A 17,847-nucleotide genomic window follows, 5' to 3' on the forward strand; every position below is an offset into this window, starting at 1 on the left:
AGGTCATGTTTCCTTTCATCAACCTGTCAAACACTTCCTGTTCATTGCCCACTTTAGGCTGACCTTTGAGTTTACTATCAAACAGGATTTGGATGTGTAATTAAAGCGCGACTAGCCCTGCACACGGCCCCTCACAAACGCCTGGACAGGGTCAGTTCATGAGTTCAGCAGCGTTCAGGTAACACCACAGCGAATAACACTACACGCGGCCAAGCAACACAGGCCTGGCAGAATGTTCAACTCAAACGGGCTAACAGGCAAACTTCAGCTACATCATACCCATGAATTGCTGTTGATAGAAAGTCTCGATTGATGTCTTTTCCAAAAACGTCATATTTAGTAGTATACAAACCATCACTTACACAAACAAATCACGCAAGTCTCAAGTGACTGTGAATGCAGACATGCTGTGAAGAGGATACGCAAGCTTTGGGAAATGCCCCTTCTGCATGACCAAAGGGCCTGGGAAAGATGGGTGCCCTCATCCACACCACCAGCCTGTGCCCTGTGCTGTCATCTGGGGCAGTACAGACATACAGTACGCCCTGAAAATGCACTGGTCACGAGATTGTGGATTAGCAGACATTCTTTTGTCCAGGGCAAGGAAAGAGATTTAGTATGGAAGCGGTTGTGTTGAAAGGCCACATTCATTGTAACGACCACTTGTGGCAGACTAGGAGGTCCTACTGAGGGCTATTAGGTATGTGAGTAGAAGGCTCGTCCAGAGGAGTCTTTTATACCCATCCTTTCAGTTGGAAGAATATAAACCAATGGTAATGAGTTTTTAACCTCTCTAGCAGCAAGAACAGGTGCATAATTACATGTGACTATTATGATAAACGTCTATATGTCGTCGGATCTATTGTGTGAGCTATCTGTCTGAATGAAATAGCTATAAAGGTCTGACAATTCAGTGTTTCGCTGAAATGTGAAACCACTGAATCCTGGGCGACAGAAACATAATGTAAGGCCGGTCTGTTGACAGATAATAGTAAAAATAAATCATTCAAAGCTTGGAGATGTATGCTAATGATATATAATTTCTAATGAGTCCTCACCTTCGAGATGATGAGCGCCTCTCCATGTTCAAGGCCACCTTTGAGCGTAAAGCCCCATGGAGCTCCACCCTGGAGCCGAGCCTGCACATACAGAGACTTTCCCCTATGGAACACGGTGCTGTTAGAGCCGGTTAAACTGTTATCCATAGTCAGCAACAGAGGCGAGAAGAGGCGAGGACCGCAGACAGTCCTTCTCTCCGGCTCAGTCAACCAAAGCCCACTTGAGAAGACGAATCGAGGACCAGAGAAATGTGGTTATTTGCTGTCCTACTCAGCTTCTTCTTAGAAACCACACATGGCAAGATAAGAATGTCCACTCCTGTTTGATAAATCATTTCCGTGCATTACTAAATTCTTAGTCAGACAGTAACGAGGGATTGCCAGGGTAAATATTAGGTCATTTTTCGATGAAAATTCAAACGATTTGTAACCAAGTCTTAAAACAAAGTCAATCGGCATTATAGTTCTATGGAAACATAAAATTACAAACTAAGTGCAAACGTAATACATCCCTTTTGAGGTTTAGTGTGTACTATTCCGTGGAAAGCTTCACGTTTGATCGTTTGTCAGCCCTTTCCCTCTTCCGACTTCATTTTAGCATCACAATAGAATTTGCTCCAATCCACTGGCTTCAGAGAAAGGATAGCGCTAGAGTCTGGCCGCTGAGTTGCTTGCTCCGAGATCTGGTCAGCCAGTCCTGTCACAAAAAAAGTTTTGTCTAGCAAAGTTTTAAAATTGTGAATGCTGGCTTCCCCCACAATGTTCACATTATTCCTCGGATAACCAACAGACACATTACACTTGTCGAACCACGCACGAGTCGGATCGGGATTTCAGCTGGTTCTCCTGATGCGCTGAAACTTTTCGAATCCATGGATGCGATATTTTGTCCTCCTGCCCAGCTCATTACTCATGGGTCTTGCACAGCGCATGCGCAAGGCACGTAAGCCGCTTCACTTTCTGCCCAGACCGACAGGAACCGTGTAGAAACCCAATGACAGAGGTTTGGTTCAGTCATCTCCGTGACCAGCTCTCTATTCTGCTGCGGCTCACACACTGCGCAGGACAAACAGACCGTCCCTCGGTCATTCCATTATTGTGTCTTGATTACTTCATCAAAATTCCAGTCCAACCTCTCCAACAAGGAAAACAAGAAGAGCACCAGCATGTCTCCGTGTCCCTTTTATGTGCATTCCCAAGAGTGAACAAAGATACCACCTGTACTAATAGCATTAAAAGAGGCATATGAGTATACTTGTAATTTAACACTCAAAGCCTTTCCCCTTTTTTTGAGTCAGAGCTGAATAGGTGTCAAGAGCTCATGTTTTGTCCTGGTAATCTCTGATATTCAGGTCAAGCATAGCTGATATCTGTATGACCTAATATGGCTGCTATTTGTAACAGCACAGACATTGAAAGTCTTTGAAGAAGTATGTGTGAAGCAGTTCCATGGTAAATTAATTTGGAACATAAAAGTCCTTTGTAGCAACCTTTGGTCTTTTGTAAAAAGGCTCCTAAAATGGGCTTAACATTCACTCAGTTGCAGGTGTATCATATAGTTTCTGTGCATTCCAAAGCCCATTGCTTTTACAAACAAGCACTTAATACAGGTTTTGGCAGGAAGAAGCAGGCATAAATCAGCACAAATACTATGTACTATGTTATACACAGAATAATAGACACGTTTACAAACCCTCAAATGTGCCACCTATGTTGTGTTGTGTAGAGGTGAGCTTTTCCAAACTGTCATTTATCAGTTGCCTACTCTCTCTGATGCCCCAAATGCCCACGGCCTGCCCCAGGCTCGTTCCTCTGAACCCCTGCTCATGGTGACCCAGGGCCCACTATGCCAGGCCAGGAGCTGTGCCGTGCGTCCTCCAGCGAGAGTCAGACATGCATGCTGGGAGAGCAAGCCAGAGCCCAGAGCTCAGAGAGACTAATTGAACTGTCTGTTATAAATAAACTTCTCTGCGCTTTGTGAATGAAGATTTGGTCCGCAGAGAACATTCTACTAGATGGTGTCAATCCAATTTTTCACTTTCAGTAGTCAGTAATGGAGGGTATGTGGTATCCATACAGCTTACTGTGGTTCAACCAGCGGTTTGTTTGCCTCTGACTTTGCATTTTTTAGCTCTTAGTTTTAGCTCTTAGTTTTAGCTCTTAATGCTGATCAGTTATCAGCAAAAAGCCCATATAGACAGGCCTTTTACTTTACTTTTAATATTAGCATGGAGTATAGTAAGTGCTGTGCTTGACAACTGTGTGCATCCTTATGAATGCTTGTCACAACAGGTTTAACTGAAAAAAGATTTGCCACTGGACAGCCCACACGTACTAGTTGTCAAAGCCTCTACATGACTTGTCATTCCTATCCTATCATTTGTACTTCAAACAGTGAGAGAGAGAGAGGGAGAGAGAGAGATCATTTTGCTGTTATGTACATGAAAACATTAGATACAAAAGCAGAGACAGAGTGTGTGTCAGAGAGAGAGGGAAAGAGAGAGACTTAAAGGTAAACAAAAGGTCTGTTGAGACCAGTTTTAGATTAGAGCTCTTTTTTGTAATTGAGTGATTTTCTTTAATGCCAGTCTGAGCCTTATGTATTTTCTCAGACAAGCAGGAGCCAAGGGCACGACTGTTTGTCTAGTGAAGACATATGGAAGACACATGCTCTGGGGAGGGGGGAGTCTCCATGGTATGTTTATTGTATGTATGGTATGAGCTCTCCTCCATGAACTCCTCATATGTTTATTAAGACCCCAGTTATTATATCTCACGAACACATACCATAACCAGTTACTGTCTCTCAGCACTGAGTTTGTATGGCTTGAGATACACAGACAGCGGTATATACTGAAAGCTTAATTACAATATGAATAAACACACTCTTCACATGATGTCATGGTTAGATTTAGGGGGTGTTGGTGTGTGTTCAAGGAAGGAAAACAGGTACTTAGGGAGGTACAAGGTGGCACATTGTGAGGAGGGGGGTCATCAAGGGCAAAGGGCACTGCACATCTGCTTTGGCAGGATGTTGACAAGAAACAGGAAGCTCAGTTGAAAATAGGAAGTTGTTCTGGAAATGCAAGTGACAGATAGATGACATGCTGATTTTAGTGTGAGCAAAACAAACGTGGTCGTTAAATGATTGGGAATGCTGCAATGTTTACAAAATTAAAACAGGTCTGTGGATGGATTTCTGCTGTTGATTTCAAAGAAGAAAGGGTGTTATCAAGTAGCTATAATATCAAATATATATATAATATAATATAAAATCAATTCTGCTTTATGGAGAGAACTGGACCTGGAACACAACAATGACAACACCATTCTATTTGACTGTAAATGTAAATCAACAATGACAACACCATTCTATTTGACTGTAAATGTATATCAAGAATGACAACACCATTCTATTTGACTGTAAATGTATATCAAGAATGACAACACCATTCTATTTGACTGTAAATGTAAAACCATATCTTCGGTAAACTGGAGCAAATCTTCAGTTGTTGTCACAAACCGTGAAAAGAGCTGGATATTCAACCCCTAAGCCTATGTGTGAAACTACAGGTGTGTACAACCACATATACGTATCACCTGGCACAACACATTGACTCATAACATACTTTAATCATGATGCAATGTTCCCCACACTGTCACGTCATTACAGATGAGAGGGGGAGCAGTGGGGCAGAGCCAAAAACCACACTGTTCACTGCATTGCCCTGCTACAGAGCAGTCATCAGGTCATATGACCCTGAGTCAGGTCTTTCTCCCCTCGGTAAGGTGTTAGATTGGAACAACAGGGCCTGTGAATCCCACAGCACGTGACCATGTGCCAGTGGACCTCACAAAGGCCAGGCGATTAAGTAGTCTAAGGCTATCTGTACAGTAGCCAGGAACAGACACCCTCTTGGCAACGTAGCAGACAGTTTTCCATGTATGTTCCACAATCCTAATTGTGTGTGAGGCTTTTAATGGGTTTGACGAAGGACCTGCACAGGAAATATTTGGCAGAATGGTGGGAAAATTAACAAAGTGATGAGAGAAAAAGATCCAGATTCCTCTGCTGTCAGTGGGTGGTCAGTTGTTTATGGGAGGAGATTTTTTTCTTATTGGATTTTAAGGTCCAGTGAAGAAAAAAATGTTTTGACAGCAAATAGCCTCGAGACAGGATTTATTTTCCCTGCTTAACTCCAGCTGGGATGAATTTGTGTGGAGCAAAAAGCCATATTGTGATTCTTTTCAAGTAAGGGAGGGGTTGATGAAGGACTCTTTTTCTAAAGAGGTAAATGCATTTCAAAAGAAGCCCTTGAAGCCCTGCATGAAAATTCCAGTAGTTTAAGGAGCGATACAGGACCATTCTGACCGCTCCGGAAGCTTTACACATGACATTTGTTTAGTAAAAATAAATAATGTGGATTTGTTTAGACCAATAATGTTGTTTGTTTGCCTTGAAATCATCTATACTCAAGGGTACGATTTATAATGAGAAAATCTGTCTAATTTTTGGTTACTCTAAAAATCTGATTTGTAATTCTTACTTGGTCAACACTTTGCCAGTAATCAATACAAATCACAGCTCTCAGGGTCCTTAAGTTTCAATGTTACACAAAAAGTGCAAATATAAGAACACTACCACTCTTAACCAGAGTGTGGCACTATTGTTACATCACATTGAAGGGATTTGTTTAGCCACTTTGGTCCTGACCTTTACCAAAATTGGGTAAATAAAACCTTTCAAAGCTGCCCCAAAAGACATGCCTAAACAAACTAACCAAAAGACGTGCCTAAACAAACTAACCTAAACGTAGTAAGGTAGTAAACATGTAAACAGGAATGTTCTATCACAGGCTGTTGTGTTAACAGATATTTAAACAGGTAGATCCTTGATACCAATGTCTTCAAGATGGTTTAAAACATGTAGTGTCAATGTAATGCATTTATGCATCCTTTTGCATTTGGGGGTGTAAATAAATAAAACATATCTTCTGTAGATATACCGCTGGCATAATTCACTTTCTGTGTGCATCATTTAATTAAGAACCTCCGATCCACTATTTCCTCTTCAGGCTTCCTTCAGGCCGTCAGTGAAAGTTGACCTTGCCTTTATTTATTTGTTTAATTGGGAGAAATGAAACACATGTAGTAATGATATTCTTTTGTTGTTTATGTGTCATCAGTACATTTTCATAGCACAGTCAAAATCTTTAACTTGAGATTACATTTATTGTTGTGCAGCTTTGCACCAAGTACAACATCGAGAGATTAAACTGTATTATTATATTAGAGTTATTCTTATGGGGCTTTTCATGCTTGGCAACTGCAAGATAAGATGGAATATCTCTCCTGAATTTCCTTTTGGATGTTGAGCAGTCCTGAGAGGCTGCCAATAGTGTCCAATCAATCTCTCCCTCTCCACTTCCTTCCCACCAAAGACAGCTCACTCTTTCCATCCCCTTTCATATGGGGAAAAAAACGGTGTCCTCTTTCAAAGTCATTAAATGAGTTTCATAGTGGATTCATATGAAGCTGCCATATTAGGCTAGAATATAACAGCCTTCTTGATCTGAATATGAACCATTGCAAACAAATGCACTTGATGCTCTAGCAAAGCATTGTGCCGTGGTGCATTCTGGGACAAGTATGCTGCTGTTAGCAACAAAAGGTGTCTTTACTAGTAGCTATTGGCCAGTGCTTGGTCATCATCGCGATCATCCACTACACTGTATGTAAAAGGCTGGAACTGCATTTCCCAGAGGTCTGGCACTGAAGATAGATCTTTTGCAGAATAAGAGAAGAGTGTGTGACATTTCAGGAACTATTCAGGTAAAAATTCAGATGACTGAACTGGGGACAGTCATTGCGCAGAGTGTGTAAAGCCATTTCTAGGGAGTCTATTTCTGTGCCGTTCCCTGCTGTCCTTATATAGGCTGTCCCAATAGAAGGTCAGGGTAATCTTAGCAATATCTCAGTATGAAGAGTGGTATGTTTTATTAATAGTCTGATATGCACACACACTCTGTCTCTCTCTCACACACACACACACCTCAAAGTAGTGCAGTAAAACATGGGCTTATGTAAACAGAATATAAAATGTTCTAACATGCACAGTAATCTTTATTTGAAAGAGTATCTGAACCTAAAATTACTTTGGGGAAAGGATCAAAATTATGTAATACTTTGGTATAAAGTAAAATGAAACCTACATTTCTTTTATTTTCACATAATAAATACTTTAATCTCCGTGATGGGAGAGGAGCAACAGTCAAAAAATAGAGGTGATGTCAGGATGTTCTTGTGTCATGGCTGGAACATCAAAAATGACACAAATACACCATCCAATCAGCACATTACTCGCAAATCCACAGTGCCGATTTTCACATAGGCAATGCTGTTGAGATTTAAGAGGTCTTGTTCCATTTCAGCAGCTTTAATGAAAAACTTCAATCAAATCTAATTTAAAAAATGACTTCCGTTTGAATGACATCTATGACACCATGCCACCATGCTCAGTGTGTGAAAACCAGAACCAGAAGGACTTCTGGAGAAAGCATGTGTTGAAGGGCCACTGTTCAATCATCTCATCATTACTGGTGATCCATCACTCTCCCTTTTCCTTGATTGGGCTTTTCTGGGATGTAGGCCAGCTTTATGTCAGCTCTCTTAAACTAGACCAAAGCACACAAGGCCACTGCACCTGCAACTTACCGTCAAGTCACAAACAAAAAAAGGTGGCAAACGCATCCTGCATGGTAGTTTAAAAACTGGGCTATCCAAATATATCCCATGTTTCCACTGTGAGGGTGCAGAACTGCCTCATATTTGATCCACAGAGAAGTTGACTTTGAACATTTCTGCTGTTTTTGTTGCAACCTTCTTTGCACAACGCTCACACAGCTGAAGCTGTGATGTCAATGTATGCTCCTTTAGAAGGCCTAATGCGGAATGCATTCCATCTTATTCGGACATATGGCCACAGTATTGCTACAGGCCACAACAGTACTCCAGATTGACCTCCTGCCAAAAGACAAGACACAAATAATGTTTTACAAAAATAAGTTTGAGGACTATTTTTTTTCTAAGTTCTCTTTTCCCCAGTACCCATCTCTGCCTGGACCTGGACCCTAAAACACAGCCACTCAGTGCTTGTGTGGTTAGAACCTCGACCCTAAAATGACCCCACTCAGTGCAAAATGAATCATTTACAGGGCTGGCAGCATACTCCATAATCCCTTCTATCATACAGAGCCTTACAAAGTAGAGAACCCAAAGCGACTTCCTCTTTGGAGAGAATGGCAAAAGAACTCCCCTTTAACACGGTCCTAGTGACCCCAAATGGCACCTCCAATGTGCTTAGTTCACAGGTCACTACCCTCGACCCATCATCTGGGACAAAGAATCCTGAATAAAATCACTTTGGAAAATGACAAGAACTAGACCTTTCAGAAAACAAAGCCTCGAGTTATGCCATAGGCGAGCAACTTTTGTTAAATAGAGAGAAATAAATGACTACTAGCTAGCCCAGCACCTCCCCCTACCCCACATCGTTCCCAATCCACCCATGCATTTGTGACTACACAGTTTTTATTTCTGTAGAGAACATTACCAGGGCTTAAGCCACAGTACAATGTGAACTGATAAATCCTTCATGACCCCCTCAACATCTGAAGGGAATAGCCCAGTCACCCAGCAAGTCAGATCTGGAAATTTAACGAAGGAAGTGATTCAGGAAAGAGTGGAGCTGTGCAGATTCATGACCAAAATCACTCCGTTATGCAAGAGATAAGAAAGAAATACTTTATTTTTTCAAATACAATTTAATATGATCAATTAATCTTGCAACATACATATACACCATCAAAATTACTTAAATCATACAACACAAATTCCCTTCATGGATTATTATGAGTACAGATTAGAAATACAAAATTAACAGTCAGGACAGACACACACACACAAAAACTGTGAGGGGAACATTAGTGAATATTTACAGAGTGCAAATAGAAAGATTTAGGAACAAAGTTTAACAGTCAACATGGCTTATTTCAGACCGTTCTCCGTGTTGCCCACACCCAGAACTGATGGTGGAACATGATCAAAAACTGTGAACACACAACTGAATAAGAAGTTAAAAACCAATGCAAGTCTTAAAACACATGTTAAACCATTTGACAACAAAGACCTATACATATTGCTGTGGAATTAAAGGCATCAAGGATCAGCTGGGAGAAGGCATATTAGATCTCAACATTAAAAATTCTGTAAAATAGAATACAGGTGACTTCAAAACAAATCTGCTTTAAGGTGAATCTAAAAGGAACAAAGTGGAATGTTGCATTCTTGGACATAAACAATTAAACTATATTGATAGACATTGAACACAGACATTCCACTGAAGTAAATAATTGTCATATTAAATCAGTAGCAGACACAGCAGCAGACAAATACACACGACCACTAGTTATCAGTGTACCTTGGAGAAAGACTTGCGGTTTCGACGATTACAAAAATGACCATGTCAACATTATTTGCGTTTACATTCATAGGTTTTTAAAAACAAACAAGCAGCATGAAGAGAATATTGCTATTGTTCAGTGCAAAAACCTTTGACCTGCTCTTGAGTAACCAATGCTTTTCCAGGACACCTCAGTCTCATGCTACATTAACTAGCATTTGAACACCAAATTATACAATGCCCACCCCCCACAAACAAAAATATTCACTACAAATATTGCACCTTACATTAATATTGCCAGATAACATTATTGCTATATATTGTATTTTCATATTGCAGGAGTAGGGTTTCCAGTGAGCAAGCTACACAGGCCATTTCAGAATACCTCTTCAGAGGCAACCCCACCATCTCTGGACATGGAGGTCATCGTCTTGCCCCGTCAGCACTAGGTGGCGGTTACTACACTCTTCCCAGCGAAAGATCTCGCCGTCCTCAACCAGCACAAATTTCCACTCCACCTGGCTCTCCACTGGGAGGGTGAGGCTCTCGGACCAGAGCCCATGTTTACTTCTCTGAAGTGGAAGAAAGCTGCGCCAGGCTCCCAGCTCCTGCTGGTTCCCAGTGACGGCGAGGAGCTGGTTAGGCGTGTCAGTGATGTAGTGGACGGAGAAGGTGACACGTACCGTCTGAGGCATGGGTGGAACAGTCGCCACTCGTTTCATTGCAGGGTCATCATCATGATTATCATTGGAAGTAGTGAATGCAGCTGAAAGCGCCTCTGAAGTCTCAGATTTCTCAGTGTCCCAGTCTATATCCTGTTGAGACCCCTCAGCCATTGAGGAGCTTTCACCTCCCTCACTCAGACTAATCCAAGGGAAGTCACTAAGGGCCTCATTTCCATTCAGCCATTCGTTGTTATCCATGGTGGCCTCCATGATGTTAATCTCGGTCTTGTCACTGTTCTCCTCCACCTGAACGTCCCCGCTGCTTTGGCTCTGGCTCGGAGCCACAGGGCTCACATCCACATTCTTCATCACAGCTGACTCTCCGGTCATCTCAGGGATACCCTCAGCGGAAAAGCTCAGGTAGTCAGACTTGTAAAGGTTAAGGAGTGGCATTTCCTGATCATACTGGTGGATGACCATCAACTCCTCTGGGCCCTTACTTGTTATACAGGTTTGCAATGCCCAGGTCAGATCATCCTCAGTTTTTATTTTTTCCTCCAAAAAGTTGTCACTCACCAACTGCTCAGGGGGAGAGTCTGGACCCCTTTGCTGATAATATGCGAAATCATGTTCAACTGTGCCTGCAGAGCTGCAACTCTGATCTTGGGGCCTGCAACTCTTCTCAGAGTCTCCATTTTCATATGCATCTTTAATCAAGCAGGACATATTCAGAGCAGAAGACTTAACACTAATTTCCTTCTCATGCAAATCTCTAGGACTCATTTTAAGGCAGACTTTCCCAAAACATCCTGACAAATCCTCCCAAGATTCATTGACAAAAGTATGCATTTGACCATCTTCAACAAACCCTTCCTGACTTTCCTTACTGCTTTGGCCAGCAATCAAGCCCTCATCAGACTGCACTTCCACCTTCCTCTGCTCTCCTGCATCTTCAGCTTCAAGCTGTTCAATGAGATCATGGCTGCCAGTCTGAGAGGCACAGGATTCATTCGGAGCGGTGGTGTAGTCAGCAAGAGACTCATGTGGAACTCCCTGCACACTCGCACAGCTCTCAGATGACGTTTTACCCCCTTCCTTCAGGTTCTGGCCATGAGCTTCAGTGGAGATGTGGCTGCTTTTAAGTGGATACACGACTTGCATCATTTCACAAGGATCAGTTGGAATCGTTTTCTGAGAATCATCCATATTCCCTTAACAGAAAAAAAAAAATACAAAACAAAATCAAAGCATTCTCCAGGCGAACTGGTTAATGTGGGTTACCTAACAAACTCATCATTGGCTACTGATTGTTTTGCACAAAACACATCATAGACAGGCTGCCAGTGGGAAGAGATAAATCAAGCTTGCAGTCAGCTAATATTGAATGCAATGCCAATTCTATATTATAGGTCTTCAGTTGTAAGAAGTTAAGACAGGCAACTAATGCCAAACAATGTATTTCATCGACACCGGTATACGTCGGTATGTGTTGCCTAGTTCAACAAACCCCTTTTGCAATCATTACTGTTACGAGTGTAAAAAAACAACACGTAGGGCAGGTTAAGTTTTGTCGGCAGACACAGACCACTATTATTTCAATGAACCAAAAATGTGGATTTATACAATCATTAGAAATGTACCTGTTGACTCGACGTGTTTATTTTGTACTCTCCTCTTCTTCAGAATCGGATTTGTTGTCTCCTTCTCCTCGGTCTCCATCACTGATTTCTCGGCGTTTCTTTTACTTTGACCCTTATTAGCTCGATAAATGAAGAATGCTGCACAGACAGACAACACTGCAATTACCCCAAGAGCCATTAAAGGACCGTAACCTTTCATCATTGAAAAGAATAGATTAAGATCACGGCTATCCAGAGCGACGCTTTTACTTTTCTTCATTTTCTGCCAGAACCCACTAGTAACCTATTTGTAGCAGTCCGTTAATCCGCCTGGCGTGTGTCTCTTCTTCGCTTGGAATGGCCTCTTGTTGCGGCACTGATAAAAATCACTCCCTGCAATCAGGTGAGCTCACTGCCAATTGGCTAATGCGTTACAGCGGGTCCCGCATCAATGTACGAGGAGTAGGCTGCACACGTGTAAGATAAAGGGGGAGTGGAGCGATATCAAACGCTGATGATGAAAGCTCATTTGCTCAGTAGGTGCTGATTGATTCACATAATTTGTCTTCTTGTGATAAAGACGATCATGCAACAAGACCTATATTCAGCAATGATGCAGCTACAAAGATAAAGTTCCTCTGTAGCCAGCAATTCATTACATTCAATTATTCAAGCAAGGTAATTTACAAAGAATCTTTATAGGCATTCTGGCTTCGCGGATTATGCTGTATAGGAGCAATGTTTAAAGTGAAATGAATTTGTTGCTTACGGATATTCAAATCCGTGCTTTATGAGATGTGAATGAGATCAAATAAACTCCCAGATGAGTTCTAAGTCATGGGGAATTCCTGCAAGTTGAGTGTGCTGCAGGAACAGTGTTGCTGTTTTGATTCTGATTTAAGAGCATCTATCCTACGATTGGAAGTATCTGTGCCCAGCCAACTGTTCCACAATGCAGCGACATGTTGTAATGCCATCTACTGGCGAAAAGCATCACACCATCAATGTGTTAAAAATGAATGCTCTAGTGTACACGACATGGATAGACGCTCATACTTCATGTGTTGTCATCAGAATATGTGGTTTGAACTTTTAGGCAAAATGCACAAATTGATTTGATATGGCCAATCTCTGCTTTTAAAACGGCGTTTGATATACAGAAGTATGTCCTCTTTTTATGCCATTTTATCCTTTCGTTTGGAATGTAAAGCGTGTGGCAAGGCAAGTTTATTTATACAGCACATTTCATACCCAGAGGCGATTTGGTGCTTTACATAAATAAAACCAAAAGGAACATCCAAATTCAGTGATGTATAGGCTAGCAACAGCACTTTACAATCTATCTGTAACTAACTGGAAGCCAATGTGAAGATTTTAGAATTGGAGTAATGTGTGGATAGAACTCTAGCAGCAGTATTTTGAATGAGCTGCAGCTGTTTAATGGTCTTTTGGGGAGGACCAGTTAAAAGACCATTCCAACAGTCCACCCTACTGGAAATCAAAGCATGAATGAGCTTTTCTTAGTCTTTTGGGGACACCAAACCCTAGATAGGTTTCAACCGCACGGACTGTTGTTCTGTGATTGCGCGAGCATTCTGGGACCTCTGCCTCAGCAAGACGTTTCCCTGCATGGACTAATGCAGTGTGTAGCAGGTTGGGGGGGGGGTCCTGAGGAAGGGGGCAAGGGTCAGGGCAACACTGTGCTCAGGGCAACACTTTGAATGAAGCCATCTCTCGGATTGAATAGTGTGCTCACAGGAAGCAGGGGGAGGACAGAACACCACAGGGCTAGATCTGAGTTCACCAAACCAGCAGACATCCCTGGGAATCTCATATGATGACGTTCCGGAAAATCTATACACACTCTTATTTAGGTTTCAGGAGAGCATCTGGTTGTCTTTTCAAATCTTTAGAATACTGGGTCTACTGCTCATAATCGTACGAAACATTTAGATTTCTGCCTTTTCTGTGCAATGGAACATTTCAATACTGTATGCAATTTAATTGAAGTATCTATCAGTTGTTGAAAAATGTGTTCTAAGATCTATTGACATGAAGATCACTCCCTGTTTTGTGTAAAAGTAAACAAAGTCAAGATAGTCCAAAGTGCAGATCCCTGATTTGACCACAGTAAACACTGAGCCAACATCAACTTTGATGACTCAAATGTTTTCTGATCTATGTGTTTAGACTGCTCTAAAAGCTCACGCTGGCATTTTCTTATCATCTGCTGCGACTTCAACAAAGCCTTGCTGACGTGTAATATGAACTCATGTTTTACTATTGCACTCTTTGGAATGAAACTGTATGGCTAAGCACCATGGTCTCGCCGGGTGAAACACTGGAGTAATGGACTGAAGTCAAATCTGTGCTACATATGATGTGGTTTCAATGGAAACAAGATAGTTCATCTGTTGTCATTCTTCATTCTAATTGAAGAATACATTCTATTTGTACTTTTTCTCACACAAAACTACATTGTTTATTTTATACAAACACTCACTGTGAAGACTGACAGTTAGTGCTGTTAAGTATACCTGATCTCGATATATCATCATACCCTTGAGAGGAATGCAATTAAATTGCAGTGAAGCCCTGAAAGTTAGGGTCCGCAATTCTGGTGATAGGTTTTTGGTATTTGAGTTGAACAGCCAATTAAATTACACCCCTCCTTCCATGCGCCACAAGAAACATGCTGATTATCTGGAATTGTTTATGGCTCGGTCCGAGGACTGCCAGGACTGTCTACAAAAACTCATTAATTGTGTGCTTTTTGAGCACACACACACTAAACGGCCAGCTAGATGACCGTGAGGATCCATTTCCTGAATTTCACAAAAAGTGTATCGGAATCCTAAATTAAAGTATTGCATTTAGTTTCATTTCGAATTTCAACTAAACTGCGAGTTCCCCATCTAAAGCCTCTAGAGTGACACACAGTGGAGAACTGTGGAAATCACAAGAATGTTCCTGAAGATGCTGTACCTTCATGCATTCCAGCCCTTCCTTCCTTTTTCATGGATCATCACTGGCCTAGGTGTCTCTGAACTGAAATCAGTTCAACTGCCAAGACAGCTGATGCTGACAGAGATACAGAATGACTAGAAGGTGTTGGAGAATCATCAGTAGTATATATGAAGTATATATATAAGTAAAAGTATGTTATATATGAAAACAATTAACAGGCAGCAAATCAAACCCCCGTATATTCTACCACAGGCTGGAGAAAAGGGACACTGGAGATTTCTACCCAGAGGAGCTGACTGTCTGGCAGGGAGAAGTTGCTGCATGTCTAAGAAGAGAGAAGTGAACACTCCTACCCACACAGAATACAGTTCAGAAAGCTGTTCAAATGCCAGGAGACATTAAGGCTTCAGGGACAAGAGAGGTCTTGGAGGATTCTTTATATGTTAACTATTGGTCAGCTTAGGTAATATTACTAGTCAGCTGAAAAGTGTTACAATACTAAATAATAAAAGAAATCAAAACAGTTTATAACGGGCTGCTTTTACTGCTGGTGCCTCATAAATGTAGTGATCCTGTACATACTCACGGTTTTCTTCTTAAGACTTAAATCATTTGACGTATTTCTTTTCTACGTATTTCTAAAAGAAAGGAGCACAATTCATTAGCTAAATGAGAAGGGCTGTTGCTTAAACGTTTTGTATATATTGCGTCACATGGCTTCATGTCAAATGAATGTAAATACTGTAGCTTGCAGGGGGGGTTGTGCGCTTCCATGTGTGTGTGTAATAGTCCGCTCCATAATGTTGTGCGTGTGTGCCTGTTAGAGCGGTTAATGATCGATTTTGTGTTTAATGTTCCATTTTACAATGTATTTGTGTGTTTCCCTGCTTGTGTTAATGTCAGCGTGTATTTCTATTTTCCTTTTGAGTCCGTAATTTACTGTATGTAATTCTCTGTTAGCGTATTTGGCCACCCTTACCTAGTGTGTCATGTGAAGATAAGACCCAACTACTGGTTCATGAACAGAGAGCCTGCTTCCTACTTCCTATGCTACAATATTTAGGCATCAGAAATATACCCAACATAATAGAAACAGCCATAGTGGATTATTTTACAAAATGGCTCTCCATTTAAGTAAAATGTATGTTACAAATATACATTCAGAAGAGCATGAATGGTGCTTTCCCATCTCTTCTGATTGGCCTTCAGTTGAGACCATGCCTTTCTAATTAGATCAGAGATAACAGTCACCAAACCAAACACATGTATCTCTGTTTTTTATCTCTGTGCCTGTGTCAAAAAGGCCCAGGTGATAAGCTTACTAACCTAATGGCACAGCAACAATATCCGAATCCACTTTAAAGACACTGGTTGGATACCAACAAGAAAGGACCTTCAGCCGCAGACAAAACCTCAGCATGGAACACAAACACTCTGACAACTTCGGAGCCCATGCAGTGGACCTGACTGAGGAGTTCGGTCCCCACCTGGAACATTTTTATGAAGGCAAAGACCACACGGTACATCCACGGGGGTTGAAGCAGCACCACAGTGACCGGAGAGACCATGAAGCAGCTCTGGATGAATCTCTCACAGGCCACTACGGAGCAGCAAACGGCCATGTCCAACATGTGCCTGCCAACTGGGAACATTGGGAGGGTTGGCCAGTTTGTCTAAAAAAGATCCCTGCAATGAAAAAAGTACTAAGTGACCTTTATGAGCTGGACTCATCAGCAGAAGAGGATGAGAGTCCATTCGTGGAAACAGATAAACAGCACAGAGGCCATGGTGGAGAGACTTCTACAATTCCAGCTAATGCAAAGGGTCCATCCAGCCATCACCCAGGACAACTTGTCAGATGCTCCAAAGAAGAATGGGACATTGGTAATATATCCACTGCTCATCATAGTGTCACTACAGCGGAGTGCAACATAATCCCATGTGGAATGTCAGAGGAATCTTTCACAGAAGACAAACCTTCTGAGGAAAATTAATTAAATTGCATGAATGGCTGTACAAAATAGAAATTTGGTCTACTTCTTCACTTGATTTGCAAGACATCACCACAAAAGCTCTGCCGAAATTTAAGAATATGAAGCTATTCAGCCTAACTCCAGCTAACAAATGACAACATGTACACAGACTGTGAGGGTGTTACTCTAACCTGGAAAAGCCCCCCCCCCTTCACTGTATCATTTCAAACCATTTGATTGTACTATATCTCTTATCTCCATGAATGAATACCACAGAATGTCTGGATTACAATAATAAACATCTCTGTATGTCTGGATTACAATAATAAACATCTCTGCATGACATTTCCAAAGACAATGATATAAATGGGCTACAGTCTTTCTAATCCAATTCCATTTGATTTCTACAGCGCTTTAACAAAGCATTTGTCACAGAGACTATACCGATATAGAACATAAGCCAGATCAGAACTGACGTTTTGAGGCATCAACACACTAGTCGCAACAATAGCAAGGGTATAACAACAAGGCCTATCTACATGACTTGTGTGTGACAAATTACCTTTTCCTACCATCCAAGTATTCCAGCCAGTAAACACTATTTCTGACCTCCCCCAACCCACACAACCAACCAATGTCATGTTCCAAACATCAAACTTATCAAAGTTCAAAACTGGTTGCTGGTTATTATCAGACACAAATCTAGAATTGAAAAAATAGTTTGGAATATGTGTCTTAATGATGTAAAGGGAGGGTTCCCTTAAAATGAATACAAACATTAAGGTCATACCTCATTGCAGTTTGATGCCTATGTCATTTTCCATTCTTCCTACTTCATCATGGTATGTCATAGAATACACAATTAGGCTAACAAACAAACAAACAAACAAACAAAAAAATGTAAGAAAAAAAGAAGAAGTCAAAAGCATTTAATGTTTTACTGGACTATTGTGTGTAAGTTAATCTTCTCAGTTCAGTTGAGCCATGATCAAAGAGCATCACCAAACTTGAACAGGTGATGGTGATTGGCATCAGAGATAAACATGAAAAGGCTACCACACTGATCTGTGGTACAGAGGAGAACTGGTCAGGCCTAGTCTTTGG

General features: G+C 41.4%; 2 protein-coding genes across 3 annotated transcripts in view; both read right to left on the reverse strand.

Moving 5' to 3' along the window:
* The window catches only part of shroom3 (shroom family member 3), a 50,268-nt gene extending 47,929 nt beyond the window's left edge, over nt 1-2,339 (reverse strand). Inside the window, exon 1 of one of the 2 annotated variants that reach the window (XM_031577214.2) lies at nt 1,059-2,339. In XM_031577214.2, coding sequence (XP_031433074.1) covers nt 1,059-1,205 — 147 coding nt within the window. In that variant the 5' untranslated portion in view covers nt 1,206-2,339. The remainder of the gene's footprint in view (nt 1-1,058) is intronic. The other variant, XM_031577213.2, reaches the window with a different exon arrangement.
* Nucleotides 2,340-8,847: 6,508 nt separating this feature from the next.
* Nucleotides 8,848-12,257, reverse strand: stbd1 (starch binding domain 1). The gene is made up of 2 exons (XM_012830031.3): nt 11,825-12,257; nt 8,848-11,395 (listed from the first exon to the last, which is right to left on the reverse strand). Exons 1-2 carry the CDS (start codon nt 12,081-12,083, stop codon nt 9,909-9,911), a joined length of 1,746 nt encoding a protein of 581 aa, XP_012685485.2. The 5' UTR covers nt 12,084-12,257; the 3' UTR covers nt 8,848-9,908.
* Nucleotides 12,258-17,847: the final 5,590 nt, after the last annotated feature.

This window comes from Clupea harengus, chromosome 12 (assembly GCF_900700415.2).
Source record: "Clupea harengus chromosome 12, Ch_v2.0.2, whole genome shotgun sequence".
In the NCBI taxonomy this organism is placed as follows: domain Eukaryota; kingdom Metazoa; phylum Chordata; class Actinopteri; order Clupeiformes; family Clupeidae; genus Clupea; species Clupea harengus.